General features: G+C 48.0%; 1 protein-coding gene and 1 long non-coding RNA gene across 6 annotated transcripts in view; one reads left to right on the top strand and one right to left on the bottom strand.

Annotated features, from left to right (window-relative positions):
- The window catches only part of LOC119955856 (adenylate kinase isoenzyme 1-like), a 211,274-nt gene that overhangs the window by 13,709 nt on the left and 180,417 nt on the right, over window positions 1–17,148 (top strand). For all 3 annotated transcript variants that reach the window (XM_038782496.1, XM_038782497.1, XM_038782495.1), the window contains exon 2: window positions 13,456–13,642. In XM_038782496.1, coding sequence (XP_038638424.1) covers window positions 13,456–13,642 — 187 coding nt within the window. The remainder of the gene's footprint in view (window positions 1–13,455; window positions 13,643–17,148) is intronic.
- The window catches only part of LOC119955857, a 75,820-nt gene that overhangs the window by 18,625 nt on the left and 40,047 nt on the right, over window positions 1–17,148 (bottom strand). The gene's annotated exons all lie outside the window — the stretch shown is intronic.

Here is a 17,148-nt window from a genome sequence, read left to right as displayed (position 1 = left end):
ACGAGGGGTCTGGACAGAGGAGACAGGGAGAGGTGGGCCCAGCGGCCCTAACAGAGTGGGGCAGATGACCTTGTGTGGTGTAACCATTCTATGATTCTGGGACTGAGATGTTCCTGCGCCCACTCCCCCCCCCCCCCCCCCCCCCCTCCCGACCACTGCCACCACCCCCACACTAATCTCATCTCACTGATATATGGATTTATAGGTGTCAGCCAGGTTTTGGGGTGGGATAATGAGCAGGGTGTAGAGGTGTTGGATTGGGGGGGGGGGGGGGGGGGGGGGGGTGCTGAAATCTGGCATATGCAGAGCTGACAGGTAGAAATCTCTGCATGGTTCGATCAGGGAGTATTTTTGATCATCACCAGCATGTTGTGTGGACGGATTGGCCCTGATGTGCTAAGTGCCTTTACTCTAAAGGTAACAACGTGCAAAGTTGTATTTACAAGGCACCTGTCAGGGCCCCAGGACGTCCTAAAGCTATAAAAGCTAATTAAGGACATTTTTTGACGCCTGGTAATTTCGGAATGTGAAAAATGGCAAGATAATCTGCGTTAGTGATATTGCCCGAGGAATAAATATTGGCCGGGATTCGAGCGAGGAGCTGCCTGCTGATTTTTGAATAGCGCAGTAGGGGCCTTTGCATCCGCCGTGAGAGAGCTGATGGGGTCTTGGTTTAATGTCTCATCTCAAAATCTTAAAGTGTGCCAAATGTGCGCCTTGATTTTGTGCTCAAATTTCTGGAGTGGACCTAAAATAATCTTCTAATTTAGAGGAGCCAATGCTCCGAGTCTGATACAAGACAGCTGTAGATCAGTCTCCCTACTGCCCTTCAATAGGACCTGATTCAACCATTCCATGTATTGCACAGATGGATATTGGCTAAAGCAGCAGACACCCTGCACATCGCTCTCTGCACCTGCACATCTAGAATCATAGAATCCCTACAGTGCAGAATCGGCCATTCGGCCCATCGAGCCTGCACCAATCCTTCGAAAGAGCACTTTACCCAGGTCCACTCCTCCCCCCACCCTGTCCTATCCCCATAACCGCACCGAACCTGGACATCTTTGGACACTAAGGGCCCAGTCCACCTAACCTACACATCTTTGGATTGTGGGAGGAAACCGGAGCACCCGGAGGAAACCAGCGCAGACACGAGGAGAACGTACATCCTCCACACTAGACAGCCCCCCCCCCAGTCGCCACATTCCGGCACCTGTCCGGGGAGGCTGGTACAGGAATCGAACCGTGCTGTTGGCCTGCTTGGTCTGCTTTAAAAGCCAGCGATTTAGCCCAGTGGGCTAAACCAGCCCCTATAAATTTAGCACGTTTAACTGACATGAAATGAAAATCGCTTATTGTCACGAGTAGGCTTGAAATGAAGTTACTGTGAAAAACCCCGAGTCACCACATTCCAGCGTCTGTTCGGGGAGGCTGGTACGGGAATTGAACCGTGCTGCTGGCCTGCCTTGTTCTGCTTTAAAAGCCAGCGATTTAGCCCTGTGCTAAACCATCCCATAGTATCTTCAACTTTGGATACTTTCCCAGGGCCTCCTCTCTATTCACTGTTTTTTACCAGGACATGTCTACACTAAATCCTGCTGTGTAACCAGCCCTATGTAATTTGAGTTTCCCTGTGTTTATTCGCCTGTGTGTTCTAGCTGTCTGAGCCCATCATTTCTACTCCTTTTCCACCTTTTGTTTTTTTTCTCTTTCCCATTCAAACCATTCCTCTCACATTCTGCTCAGTCCCCCTGGTTCAGTCCTTATTCCCAATCCCTCAAATCCAAAAGACACCGACTTGAATGTTCATGGCAGACAACCAATTTAATCATTCATTGCCAGATCTCACTAAACTATGTGAAGCTTTATCGGGCCCTGTTCTTGTCTGTCGCTATGCCAGGAAATTCCAGGAATGCAAAGATGGCCACCCCCCCCTGCCCAGCTTATCTTCTCCAATACAGGCCCTCTTCTGACACACTTCTCTCCCGTCTCCTCCATCCTGACATTCAGCAAGTGCCAGGAATTCATGGATTTCTTTGTCACGAGGATTGAGACCATCCAATTGGCTGTCTCTCTGCTACTTACCTCCCTTTCACTAGCCCACAATGTCAAACTTTCCCTGCAGACCCCCCTCCATCCTGGCCCTGAACCCATGCGTTTTCTCTAGCTCCCCTCAATCCTGGTTCACGAGACCCGCCACCTTATTCCCACTAAACTGCCCACCACTCAACTCCCCCTCCTGGTCCCCAGGTTACCATATATTGTTAATGGCTTCACGCTCCTCAGGTACGACCCTTTTTATCATCAAGTTTCCCACCTCAACTAACCCACCCTCAGCCCTATTGTCCTTGCAACTGCCGACGTCTGCAACCTCCTTAACCATTCCGCAAACCATAAATGTAACTTTGCCCCACAAATCAATAACTATCTGACCTGCAAGTCCATATTTGACCTCCTTCCAGGCAGACTTGCCCCAGGCAAAATGACATTTATTAAATTGACAAATGTGGCTGTGATCGTGGTATATCATCCCTCTTCATCTTTCTCAAACCATCTCTCTCACATAGTTGATCGCACCGTCCTCCTCCAAAACCTTTGCTTAGTTATAAAGCTGGATGGCACTTTGAATGGAATTTGCACCAATTCCACCTATCCATCACCTGAGGTGGCACGTTGGCACAGTGCTTAGCACTGCTGTCTCACTGTGCCAGTGACCTGGGTTCTATTTGGACCTCAGGTGACTGTCTGTGTGGAGTTTGGATGTTCTCCCCGTGTCTGCGTGGGTTTCCTCCCCGGGTGCTCCCGTTTCCTCCCACAGTCAAAAGCTGTGCAGGTTAGGTGGATTGGCCATGCTAAATTGCCCCGTAGTATCCAAAACGTTAGGCCGGGCCACGGGAATAGGGAGTTCTTTCAGAGGGTTGGCGTAGACTCGACAGGCTGAATGGGCTCCTCCTGCACTGTAGGGATTCTATGAATTCTAAGTTCGCTGCCCTACACTGGCTTCAGATCAAGCACTGTCTTGATTTTAAACTTCTCATCCTTGTTTTCTAAACTCTCTCTCCCTGACAGCGTGACCTACGCTAGCCCCTCAATCCTCTGATCTCTGCGCTCCCATCGATTCTAGCCTCTTGCCCATCTCTAATTCGAATTGGCAACCCCCTCCCCCCACTATTGTGCCTTCAGCCAACTTGGCCCTAATCTTTGTAAATCTCTCCCTAATCCTCTGCACCTCCCCAACTTCACCTCAGAATCAATGGGCGCGATTCTGCCAAAACGGGAGAAATCGTAAGGCTGGCGTCAAACCCGGGCGGGTTTGACGCCAGCGCGCCCCTTCCCGACCGGGAACCGATTCTGGTCCCCGGTCGGGGCTAGCAGCCCGACGCCGTAAGCTCCGGCATCACGGGCTTAACGAATTTTGTTAAGCCCGCTTGCCGGAGTTAGCGCCGGCTGACGCGTCATATGACGTCAGCCGCGCATGCGCGGATTGGAAGACTCCAACCCGCGCATGCGCGGATGACGTCATCGCGTTTTTGCGCGAAACCCGCGCATGCGCGGGCCGGGATGCCCCTCAGCCGCTCCGCGAATGGATACTGCGGGGCGGCGGAAGGAGAAATAGTGCGCGGGCATCAGGCCCGCTGCCCGCGATCGGTGCCCAACGATCGCGGGCCCATGGCACCCTTGGCACGGCCGTGGTACTGCCGTGCCAATCGGTGCCATGGTTATAAAAAGCGAGTTGTTCCCGCCGTTTTTATGAATGGCCAGACCAGGTGCGTTTGCCATTCGTAAAAACAGCGTAAAGGGCTGGGACTTCGGCCCATCTATCAGCTGTGAATCGCTGCCGGCCGTAAAAAAAACGGCGGCAGCGATTCGTGTCGGGAGTTGGGCGGGGGGGGGGGGGGGGGGGAGAATAGCGGGAGGGCGGGAAAAATGTCGGGAAGGCCCTCCCGCTATTCTCCGACCCGTCGTGGGGGGCGGAGAATCGCGCCCAATGTGTTGGCCACCAGTCCTGATGTCCCCTCAAATGGCTCTGTTTCCGATCTTGTTTTGACAATGCCCCTGCAAAGTGCCTTGAGATGTTATTATGTGCTACGTAAATGCAAGTTGCTGTTGGCTCGGATGACCTGGCCCACCGCATTGCTTTTCTCGGCAGTGTGGACTAATGCTGGGCCTCTTGGTTGAGGTGAGGCACTCGGAAAGCACGGGCTCAGAGCTGACAGAGGCCACGGTGAACGAGGTGCTGCCGCCCCATCTTGGCCACGACATCCTCCTGCATCATTGCCAATTTGGTTTGAGCATTCTGAGCCATTGCTGACAGAAATGGCCTGCTGCTATTTCCTGGGGTCCTGTACATTGCTGAATGCCATGTGCAATGTTTCGTCTGTTGAAACAAACCTGGAAGGATCTGTTGATAAGTTGAAGCTGATATTTCCCTTCCACAGAACACATTTGAGAAGCAAATGGTAAGTGAATCATTTCAGGAAGTAATAGGCTCTTTTGGATCGGAATGGCACAGATGGTGTGCGCTCTTCAATGTTGAGGAGAGAAAGCCAATAATTGATTGGAAAAGTTGACTGTAATTTTTCCTGTCCTGTACTCTCTAAAACTGAGATGTTTTTGCATGTTTTCCATTTTCCTTGCCAGTTTTCCCCTCCCCTTTCTACATTCTTCCTCTCCTTAACTCTGTTACATTTCATGAGCAGCCAAACGACTAACGAGCACAGACTGTGCTCACAAGAGGGTGTTTGACCATGAGGGTAAGATCCCATTGCACCCAGTAAGAAGTCTTACAACAGGTTAAAATCCAACAGGTTTGTTCGGAATCACTAGCTTTCGGAGAGTAGCTCCTTCCTCAGGTTCCAAACAAACTTGTTGGACTTTAACCTGGTGTTGAAAGACCTCTTACTATGCCCGCCCCAGTCCAACGCTGGCATCTCCACATCATGGCTACCTTTGCACCCAGGTAGAGATGAGTTGAGTCAGTACAGACCCACTGGGCAGTGTAGCTCAGGTATACCGACTTTACCAACTGCGTCACCAGGAAAGCACAGAGTTGAAACTCTACCTTTTGGAACACAGGTCAAAGGAACATTTTTGTTTTGTTCAAGAGATGTAAGCGTTGTGGGCAAGATCACTGCTTATTGCCCATCCTTAACTGCCCTTGGAAGGTTTTCGTGAGCTGACTTCTTGAACTGCTGCAGTCCATGTGGTGTAGGCATACCCATCCTGCTGTTAGGGATGAGGTACAGGATTTTGTCCCAGTGATAGTGAAGGAACGGCGATATTTTTCCAAGTCAGGATGGCGTGTGGCTCGGAGGGGGGGGACTTGCAGCTGCTGGTGTTCCCAGGTGTCTGCTGCCCTTTTCCTTCTGGGTGGTAGAGGTCGCAGGTTTGGAAGGTGCTGCCAAGGGAGCCTTGGTGATTTGCTGCAGTGCATCTTGTCGATGGTGCACACGGCTGCCACTGTGTGCTGGTGATGGATGGAATGGATGTTGGAGATGGTGACTGGGGCATCAGTCAAACTGGCTGCTTTGCTCTGGATGGTGTTGAGCTTCTTGAGTGTTGTTGGAGCTGCACTCATCTGGGTAAGTGGACAGTATGCCACCACATTCTGTGGGGGCTGGTTTAGCACACTGGGCTAAATCGCTGGCTTTTAAAGCAGACCAGGGCAGGCCAGCAGCACGGTTCAATTCCCGTACCAGCGTCCCCAAACAGGCGCCGGAATGTGGCGACTAGGGGCTTTTCACAGTAACTTCATTGAAGCCTACTCGTGACAATAAACAATTTTCATTTTCATTTTTTCACATTCCTGACTTGTGCCTTGTAGATGGTGGAACGGCTTTGGGAAGTGCGGAGGTAAATCATTCTCCTCAGAATTCCCAACCTCTGACCTGTTATTCTAGCGACTGTATTTACATGTTACATGTCCAGTTAGATTTCAGTCAATTGTAACTCCCAAGGATGATTATGTTGTTGAAAGTAACGGGAAATGGTTAGATTCTTCCTCGTTGGGGATGGTCATTGCTTGACACTTGTGTAGCATGAATGTTACTTGCCATTTATTAGCCTCCATATTGTCCATGTCTTTTGGCAAATGGACACAGATTGCTTCAGTATCTGAGGAAGCGCTGAGCATTGTGAAGTTATCAGCGAACATCCCCACTTCTGACATTATTTATTTATTTATTTGAACTTTTCCAATGAAGGGGCAATTTAGTGTGGCCAATCCACCTACCCTGCACATTTTTGGGTTGTGGGGGTGAGACCCATGCAGATACAGGAGGAATGTGCAAACTCCACACGGTCAGTGACCCGGGGCCAGAACGAACCGAGGCCTCGGCGCCGTGAGGCAGCAGTGCTAACCACTGCGCCACCGTGCCACCACTTCTGATCTTCTGATGGAGGGAAGGTCATTGATGAAGCAGCTGAAGATGGTTGGCCCTGAGACAACCCCCTGAGGAACACCTGCAGCAATGTCCCAGGACTGAGATGATTAACCTCCAACAACCACAACCATCTCCCTTTGGTTTAAGTATGACTCTGACCAGCAGGGAACTTTCCCCCAATTTCCATTGATGTTACGTTCGCTAGAGTTCCTTGATGCAAAACCTAGGGGCAGCAGGGTAGCATGGTGGTTAGCATAAATGCTTCACAGCTCCAGGGTCCCAGGTTCGATTCCCGGCTGGGTCACTGTCTGTGTGGAGTCTGCACGTCCTCCCCCTGCGTGCGTGGGTTTCCTCCGGGTGCTCCGGTTTCCTCCCACAGTCCAAAGATGTGCGGGTTAGGTGGATTGGCCATGCTAAATTGCCCGTAGTGTCCTAATAAAAGTAAGGTTAAGGGGAGGGGTTGTTGGGTTACGGGTATAGGGTGGATACATGGGTTTGAGTAGGGTGATCATGGCTCGGCACAACATTGAGGGCCGAAGGGCCTGTTCTGTGCTGTACTGTTCTATGTTCTATGTTCTAGTTAGATGCTGCCTTGATGTCAAGGGCAGCTAGTCTCACCTCACCTCTTCTCTTGCATTCAGGTCTGTTATGGCTTTTTAGTTACAAGCTATCCAACACAGCAGGAGTTCAACAAGTATTTATGCATCCCAACGACATTGAATACGAAGAAAGAAAATTGCACATTTATATAGCGCCTTTTGGGACCTCCGGACACCCCAGTGTTTTACAGCCAACTAATTACTTTTGAAGTATAGTCGCTGTTGTGATGTAGGAAATGCAGCAGCCAAGTTTCACACAGCAAGATCCCATAAATAGCATCATCTTCTGGTGATGTTGGTTGAACATTAGATGTTGGCCTTGACACCCTTGGTCTTTTTCGAAACAATGTCAAGGGATCTTTACCTTCCACCTGGAATGACGGACCTTGGTTCAATGATTCACCTGAAAGACGGCACTTCTAACAGTGCAGCACTCCCCCAGCGCTGCACCCGGAGGGTCAACCTCAATTTTGTGACTTATTGGAATAGAGCTACGAACTCCCGTCTTCCCAACTCAGACACGAGGTGCTGCCAATTAGCGACAGCTGACACCAGGATCAAATCGTAGAAAGATCCAACCTCCTATATTTAGTTGACTGCTGACGCTTGCCAATGCCTGTGACCGTGTACAGCTGAAAACAGAATCTCTCCAAGGGAAATTCTGATATATATATTTAATTTGTACATCTGTTTTCAAGCGATTAACATTCCCCAGCTTGAGACCACCTGAGGAAGGAGTTGCCCTCTCAACCGGGGTTGAGGACCCTGTTCTATTAGCACAACCAGTCACGTCAGCCAGTATGTGTAAGTTTGTGTCTAAAGGTTAGCCAAAGATCAATGTAATGAGTGGAGTCTTGTGGAAGAGAATTCAGTAGATTGCAACTGTTGAGGATCAGTATGTAGGGCAGATAACATGAGCTAAATGTGCAGTGATTAATATTTGATCAGGAAAATGGGGAGGTGCTAACACCTCATTGAAGGAAACCAGTTGGAGATTTAGAATATTGTAATAACTCCCATGGGGTTGACCAGATTGATCTCCGCATGGGGCTCGTGGAATATGAGCTCCCCCACTGAGGGTTAAGGTAAACTCACCATAGTCCTAGATGGCTGCTTTCCCCTTTGAAGGGGGAGAGCTGGCTGGTGGCCATTTAACCTGAGGATCACCACACCTCAGGTGAAAAGAAATGAAATTTGCTTATTGTCACGAGTAGGCTTCAATGAAGTTACTGTGAAAAGCCCCTAGTCGCCACATCCCGGCGCCTGTTCGGGAAGGCTGTTACGGGAATCGAAACGTGCTGCTGGCCTGCCTTAGTCTGCTTTCAAAGCCAGCGATTTAGCCCGGTGAGCTAAACCAGCCCCTGAGGGACAAGATTGAGAAGGCAGGGCCTACATGAATAACCTCAGCTGATGCGGGAATTGAACCCGCGTTGCTGATCTCTGCGCCGCAAAACCTAGCTGGCTAGCCCACTGAGCTAAACTGCCCCCTCTGCTGAGGAGCGGAGGCCTAACAGTGGGGCTCATTAAATCGGACAGATAAACACCGGCCAGGATTAGAACCAGCATCTTCGGGTGGTCCTGGCTGGTACTGGATGTGCAGCCTGTCACGTTACGGCCTTGCATTTCTTTCTTTAACTAAATAAATCTTTGAGTTCAAGTCTTCTCGGGACTCCCGTGAATATCACAAACATCATGGGCTGGATTTTACGGCTGCCAATCACATCCCGCCCACATTCTATGTGTACATAGTACACAGTGTGATGACAGTGGGTCAACATACTGATGCCACTGCTGTCTCTGATGCCACGGGAGGTGAGCAGGTTCTAAAGCTGAAAGCCCGTCCGCCATTTTGAACAAAACTAAAATCAGTTAACAAGCTGATGACTGCCACCTTTCATTGGCCCTCTCCAATTTGCCATAGTGGCACAGGGGGAAAGGTTGGGAGTGATCGAAGCCAGGCATGTGGAGGTGGGACGAGGTCACGGGAAAGGCCTGCAAACTGAACCATGGCTGCCTGTAGGAGGACCACGTCCACACACTTTCCATTCCGCCTCCCTCACCCTGCCAGGAACCTTGAAAATCCAGCCCCATCTTCACTTTGGTTCCCCCAAAGCATTTGCAAAATTTCATTTGATCCCAGTCGGCACATCAGTGGGCCACGGAGAAACATGAATGGAATCTTCACATCCTGCCACCGCCCTTTTGTTGAAGAGGCAGCAGTTGGACATTTACTCGCTTCCCCGGCCTGTTGTGGTTTTCATTCGTTCTGCAAGTGTTCACAATTTAACACTGATTGGCTGATTTAGCAACACTGCAGCACCCAGAAGCACTCTGCCAGTTTACAAATTACTGCTCACAGACTCACTGTCCCCATTTTGCACCATTTTATACTAATTGGAATACTGGTACGGAGCTTATAAATGTTCCGAGAATTCCCAGACTCAAACTGGTATATCATTACATTCTTTATCGACAGGTTCTGTCGGAGACAGCGCTAATTTATCAGTGATTTACATGCACTCCAAACCCCCCCCCCACTACAAGCACACCCCTACACATAGGCATAGGATCACCCTGACACCGAGTACATTTTATAAATCATTGCAGTTGGTGTCATTCCAATCACCACAGTTGGCTGAAATAAAATCGGAAAATGCGGGAAAAACTCAGCAGGTCTGGCCACATCTGCGGAGCGAGAAACAGAGGGAACGTTTCGAGTCCATATGACCATGGACTTGATGTTCCCAGAGCCGTTGAGTTTTTCCAGCATTTTCTGCTTTTATTTCAGATTCCCAACGTCCGCAGCATTTTCCTTTTATGCTACAATTGGCTATGTGGTTGAGGACCATAGAAAATGATGGAAATAACACCACTGAACAGCGCTGTGTTCAATGCCACGGATGTTTGCAATCTCCAACTATGTCTTCCCACACACTGGGAGAAGGCTAACTCCAGCTACAAGGTGCAACAAAACTGTGAACCCATCTGTTATATAGTCACTGAGCTGCTGTATTCATCTCAAAACAAAACAGAGGTGATTCTCATTCTAAATCCAACAGTTTATTCACAGAACTTGAAAACATCTCAGAAATTACAGGAGGTTTTTCAGGGAACCCAGATCCTTCTGCAACATTCCCAGATTTCTTAACACTCTAGATCCAGCTTAAGCAACCAAGCAGTCAAACGATCAGTTAGGGGGCAACATAAGCAAACACAGATGAAACAAACCGTTGAACACTACGGCAATCTTTGATGTAAGATTCCACCGGGCCTTGTGCACAGAGGAAACTTTTCTCTGTCCTACTGTGTAAAGGGCTAGTAGGGGTTGGATGGGGGATGTTGTTGAGCAGAGGCTGGGCAACATTCAAGGCCATTCCCTGGACCATTCAAAAGCTTTTTCTAGCCTTCTAACATTCTAGCAAACTTCAATATCATTCAAGTATGGAAAGGTCTTGGCAATGTGCAGGGAGCCTCAGGAACCAGTCCATGGTGGTTCATATTCTTCACTCAAGCAGTGGTTCTGATCCTATGATGTGAGCCATGGGGCATCATCGATCTGGTAAACAGGATAACATGCAAGCAAGACTTATAAGAACATAAGAACTAGGAGCAGGAGTAGGCCATCTGGCCCCTCGAGCCTGCTCCACCATTCAATGAGATCATGGCTGATCTTTTGTGGACTCAGCTCCACTTTCCGGCCCGAACACCATAATCTTTAATCCCTTTATTCCTCAAAAAACTATCTATCTCTATCTTAAAAACATTTGATGAAGGAGCCTCTACTGCTTCACTGGGCAAGGAATTCCATAGATTCACAACCCTTTGGGTGAAGAAGTTCCTCTTAAACTCTATCCTAAATCTACTTCCCCTTATTTTGAGGCTATGCCTCCTAGTTCTGCTTTCACCCGCAAGTGCAAACAACCTGCCCGCATCTATCCTATCTATTCCCTTCATAATTTTATATGTTTCTATAAGATCCCCCCTCATCCTTCTAAATTCCAACGAGTACAGTCCCAGTCTACTCAACCGCTCCTCGTAATCCAACCCCTTCAGCTCTGGGATTAACCTAGGGAATCTCCTCTGCACACCCTCCAGCGCCAGTACGTCCTTTCTCAAGTAAGGAGACCAAAACTGAACACAATACTCCAGGTGTGGCCTCACTAACACCTTATACAATTGCAGCATAACCTCTCTAGTCTTAAACTCCATCCCTCTGGCGATGAAGGACAAAGTTCCATTTGCCGCCTTAATCACCTGTTGCACCTGTAAACCAACAATTTGCGACTCATGCACGAGAACACCCAGGTCTCTCTGCACAGCAGCATGTTTTAATATTTTATCATTTAAATAATAATCCCTTTTGCTGTTATTCCTGCCAAAATGGATAACCTCACATTTTTCAAGCTTTTATTCCATCTGCCAGACCCTAGCCCATTCACTTAACCTATCCAATTCCCTCTGCAGATTTCCAGTATCCTCTGCACTTTTTGCTTTACCACTCATCTTAGTGTCATCTGCAGACTTGGACACATTGCCCTTGGTCCCCAACTCCAAATCATCTATGTAAATTGTGAACAATTGTGGCCCAACACTGATCCCTGAGGGACACCACTAGCTACTGATTGCCGACCAGAGAAACACCCCACTCTTTGCTTTCTATTAATTAACCGATCCTCTATCCATGCTACTACTTTACCCTTAATGCCATGCATCTTTTTCTTATGCAGCAACCTTTTGTGTGGCACCTTGTCAAAGGCTTTCTGAAAATCCAGATATACCACATCCATTGGCTCCCCATTATCTACCGCACTGGTAACGTCCTCAAAAAATTCCACTAAATTAGTTAGGCACGACGTGCCCTTTATGAACCCATGCTGCGTCTGCCCAATGGGACAATTTCCATCCAGATGCCTCGCTATTTCTTCCTTGATGATAGATTCCAGCATCTTCCCTACTACCGGTTAAGCTCACTGACCTATAATTTCCTGCTTTCTGCCTACCTCCTTTTTTAAACAGTGGTGTCAAGTTTGCCAATTTCCAATCCGCTGGGGCCACCCCAGAGTCTAGTGAATTTTGGTAAATCATCACTAGTGCATCTGCAATTTCCCTAGCCATCTCTTTTAGCACTCTGGGATGCATTCCATCAGGGCCAGGAGACTTGTCTACCTTTAGCCCCATTAGCTTGCCCATCACTCCCTCCTTAGTGATAGCAATCATCTCAAGGTCCTCACCTGTCATAGCCTCATTTCTATCAGTCACTGGCATGTTATTTGTGTCTTCCACTGTGAAGACCGACCCAAAAAACCTGTTCAGTTCCTCAGCCATTTCCTCATCTCCTATTATTAAATCTCCCTTCTCATCCTCAAAGGACCAATATTTACCTTAGCCACTCTTTTTATGAAGGAGGTTTCTTTGCCGCAAGGAGCAGCGCATCGTGGAAGGGCGGAGCACACTATGTCCAACCCCCAATCACATTTAAATGCATGTAAATGCAAACTTTACACCCTGCCGCCAGTGTGGAGTGCAAGCGTTGTTATCACCGCCGGCGAGGGACTGGAGCTTGACGCCCAAATCGGCGCAAGGCGTGGACCTCAATTTTGGGCTGTTTGCATTTGTGGCATCGCGAGGCAGCGAATTTTGTCCAATGTCTCTAATCATCAACTCCCCTGAACTCACACCAAAAACTCATTTGCGCCTCTTTTTAAACAAAAGCATGGTTTGAAATAACGATGATCTCACTTTTACAACATCTCAGTGGCACCTTCTGTAGCCACAATGCCTGTTTGTCTTTTACTCAGGATTTTAAAAAACATTACTTCAGCAGATATACACACGCCCTAACCCAGCCTTTTAAAACTATTACGGCACCAGATACATATAATACCATATATATTCATATATATATATATATATATACATTCATCAAACTCAGTAGGTGTGGGGATTTAACTCGGATTCTCCGAAATTTGGAACTGCACCCATGATCTGAATAGCTCTTAAAGAGTATCATTCACAAATTGGTCAATGGATCACTGGGAACCTGAGGGAAAATAAATTGTCAACAAATAATTATCACCTGGAGTGCACTGCCTCACAAGAATGGTGGAAGCAATTTGCAATAATGATTTACAAACGGTCACTGGAGGGGGACAATAAGCTTCGCAGAGTTAAAGGGGCGAGAGCAGGGGAGTGAGTTTAATAAGGTAGCTCTTTTGAAGAGACAGCACAGGCTGACTGGCCACCATCATTGCCGGTTCCACAAAGGATGGCAACAGTGAGCAACAGGGGCCTGGTTGTCCCTGAAAGGCGGAGGTTCTGGTCTTTGGTGTTTTGATGAATGGAATTGCTGAACAGACTGAGGGGAGGCAATGTCACTGAGACGTGAAATGGATGGATTCAATCAAATTACATCAAAGTCTTTTTCTTTTTGAAATGCGTTAAAACAATTAACTTTCCTTTCTTCTCAACAGAGCATGTTGACAGGGTTGATGTACTATCGGCCTGATGATCCAGTGGAATACCTCGAGGGCTGCTTGCAGAGAGTACGCGAGTTAGGAGGGCCGGAGAAAGTGAAGTGGGACACCTTCATCACCCAGGAACGTCAAGCGTTACCCCCAATCAATGGGGGTCAAGGGAAGAAGCCAATATTTCGAGCAGGTGAATGTCTAAAATCAAGTTAATCTTTCATTATAGCCTACAGACCTCAGGAGAGCCTGTTTTCTTTCTGTTGATAGGACCCCCTGCAGTATAGATGTGCACCCATTTGACTTGAAAAGAAAGGAGGCAGTGGGTTGTCTGGCATGGTAGACCTGCACACCAATGAAAGGCCTGAGCATTTCGATCTGCCGCATCGGTGTGATGAATGTAGAAATGAGTATGTTTTATATTTGTGGCAGTAACGTTATTAAAAGCCTCGTTTAAGGTAGATGTTTGTTGCAGTAATATTATTAAAGAACCTAGGGTGAGATATACAGATTGTGCGTCTGCTAAAGCTGCAATTAATAAGTCGTTAAAGGTGGGGTCATGATTTATTCCAACCATTTACTTGTTTACATATAGAGGACTAATGGGATATTGTTATGATAGCTGGAGATTCCCTGGAGAGTAGATGAATTTATGAGGGGTTGTATTTAAACCTAGGACCTGTGATATCTTAGTGGGATACAGATGATGTATTAATGGAAGGAGCCAGCCAACACCTGCATTTTAAAGCTAAAGCTGTGGGTACACCGGGCAGCCAGTAGGTTGGGCTTCCTTTTTAATGCACAATGTTTCTTACACTATCTCAAGTTAATGTCTGTCTGTAGTTTTGCAGTTTACCATGGGATTTGAGTCTGACAGGACAGACGATGTTAAGTTGAACATCAGTCCTGATTCTGTTCCTGAAAGGGTTTCTTTCTCCAAAAGCCTCGACACAACGAAGCAAGTAATCTGTTTGTTAACTTTATTCATAAGTGGCATTTGAAATGTATTGGGTTGAAATTGGTAGCTGGTATAGATAGTAAGTTTTTCCTTGTGTTTAAGAACTGTTAACTGATAATTAATGTTGGTCATTCTGTGTGGAATTTAAAGTATAAAAGATAATTATTGGTCAGAGTCACCACTCCTGGGGTAAAGCATCACAGTCTTACAGATAAGGATTGTTTGGGGTTCTTGTCCGGTATTCTAACAAACGGTGGGGTCTGGTGCGATCTCCTGACCAACAGGCCAAAATAAAAGGAGCAGTGACTACAAATGACTACAAGGATACACAGTTGGCTGAATAACTGGGGGCAGAGAGTCAGGGTGCATGGTTGTTATTTGGACTGGAATAGGGTATACAAGAGGGTTCCACAGAGCTCATTACTAGGCCCACTGCTTTTCGCCATATATGTGTATGGGACGGCAGGGCGGCACAGTGGTTAGCACTGCTGCCTCACAGCGCTAGGGACCGGGTTCAATTCCGGCCCCGGGTGACTGTCTGTGCGGAGTCTGCACATTCTCCCTGTGTCTGCGTGGGCTTCCTCCGTGTGTTCCGGTTTCCTCCCAGGGTCTAAAATATACGTGGTAGGTGGATTGGCCATGATCAATTGCCCCCTAGTGTCAGGGATGTGTAGGTTAGGTTAAGAGGGTTATAGGGATAGGGCAGGTAAGTGAGCTAGTGGAGTGGTATGTCAGAGGGTTGGTGCAGACTCGATGGGCCGAATGGCCTCCTTCTGCTCTGTTGGGATTCTATGTATATATATAAATGAACTAGACTTGTATAGTGGTACAGGGCACAGTTTCAAAAACTACTGATGAAGCAAAACTTGGAAAAGTTGTGAACTATGAGGACGATAAGTGAGAGACTTCAAGAGGTCATTGACAGGCTGGTGAAAAGAGTGGACACGTGGCAGATCAGATGTAACGTAGAGAGGTGCAAGGTGATTCACCTGGTCAGAAGAATGAAGGGAAGCAATATAAAATGAAGGGTACAATTCTAAACGCGGTGACGGAGTAGAGGACCTGAGATATATGTGCACAAATTGTTCAATCTGTATATAACACTGGTTCGCTCTCAACTGTACTTTAGGAATCATAGTTCAGCACAGTGGAGAAGGAGGCCATTCAGCCCATCAATTCTGCACTGACCTTCTGAAAGAGCACCCCACCCAGGCCCACTCCCCCACCCTATCTCCGTAACCCCACCTAACCTCTTGGACACTAAGGGGCAATTGATCACGGGCAATCCACCTAACCTGCACATCTTTGGATTGTGGGAGGAAACCGGAGCACCCGGAGGAAACCCACGCAGACACGGGGAGAACGTGTAGACTCCGCACAGTCACCCGAGGCCGGAATTGAACCTGGGTCCATGGCGCTGTGAGATAGTAGTGCTAGCCACTGTGCCGAAGGATGTGGAAGGTTTAGAGGGGGTGCAGAAAGGATGTACGAGAGTGATTCCGTGGGGTGGGGAGAGACCTCAGTGACCTGGATAGATTGGAGAAGTTGAGGCTGCTCCCACAAGCTTGAGAGAAGTGGAGATTCGATAGAGCTGCTCAAAGCCATGACGAGTCTGAGAAATGTGTCTGGTTGCGAATGAGAGGACAAGGCGAATGGCGTTAAAAAAGCGCAAGACGACGTGAGGGAAAACACCCTCACGCAGCGAGTGGTTGGGATGTGGAACCCCACGGCCTGAGAGTTTGGTGGAGGCAGAATCAACTGAATCTTTCAGCGGTGAATTGGATTGTCGCCTGAAGAGAAAATATTTTCAGGGTTGAGGTGGGGGAGTGGGACTGGCCGAGTTGCTCTTGCAGAGAGCTAGCACAGACACAGTGGGCTGAATGGCCTCCTGCGCTGTAACCGCTCTCCGATTCTGTGATGACGGGACTGTCATATGAAGAGAGGTTGGGGAAACTGGGCCTGAATTCTTTAGCGCTTCGCAGAATGAGAGGTGATCTTATTGAATCCTACGAAATACTTACAGGGATAGGTGGGGTAGATGCTGGGAAGACGTTTCCACCTCGGTGTGGAGTCCAGAACCAGGGGACACCGTTTCAAAATAAGGGGGAAGCCACTGAGGACCGAGTTGAGGAGAATCATTTTTCCTCAGAGTGTTGTGAAATCTCTTCCCTCTTCTCTTTGGAATTGTCTGTCCCAGAGGGCTGTGGAATCTCATCCGTTGAGTATGTTTAGAGCAGAGATTGGCAGATTTCTGATTCGCAATAACGTAGAGGGTTAGGGGGATATTGGGTGCAAAAGGCATCCGATCAGCCGTGATCGTATTGAATGGAGGAGCAGACCCGATGGGCTGAATGGCCCCCTCCTGTTCCGATGATTAAACAGCCAGTCCACGCTCAAGAACCTGTGTTTTCAGAACAGAACTGTGTGACTTTTATTTTTTGAACAAGCATTTTATTCAGGCATTTATTTTTTTTTTAAATTTAGATTAACCAATTATTTTTTCCAATTAAGGGGCAATTTAGTGTGGCCAATCCACCTACTCTGCACATTTTTGGGTTGTGGGGGCGAAACCCACGCAGACACGGGGAGAATGTGCAAACTCCACACAGACAGTGACCCAGAGCCGGGATCGAACCTGGGACCTCAGCGCCGTGAGGCGGTTGTGCTAACCACTAGGCCACCGTGCTGCCCACTTATTCAGGCATTTATGGTTTTATAACAACAAAGTATACAAATGTAAA

Source organism: Scyliorhinus canicula, chromosome 21, assembly GCF_902713615.1.
Source record: "Scyliorhinus canicula chromosome 21, sScyCan1.1, whole genome shotgun sequence".
NCBI lineage: Eukaryota > Metazoa > Chordata > Chondrichthyes > Carcharhiniformes > Scyliorhinidae > Scyliorhinus > Scyliorhinus canicula.
Note: the sequence above shows the minus strand (reverse complement) of the source record. Positions and strands in the feature narration are given on the sequence as shown.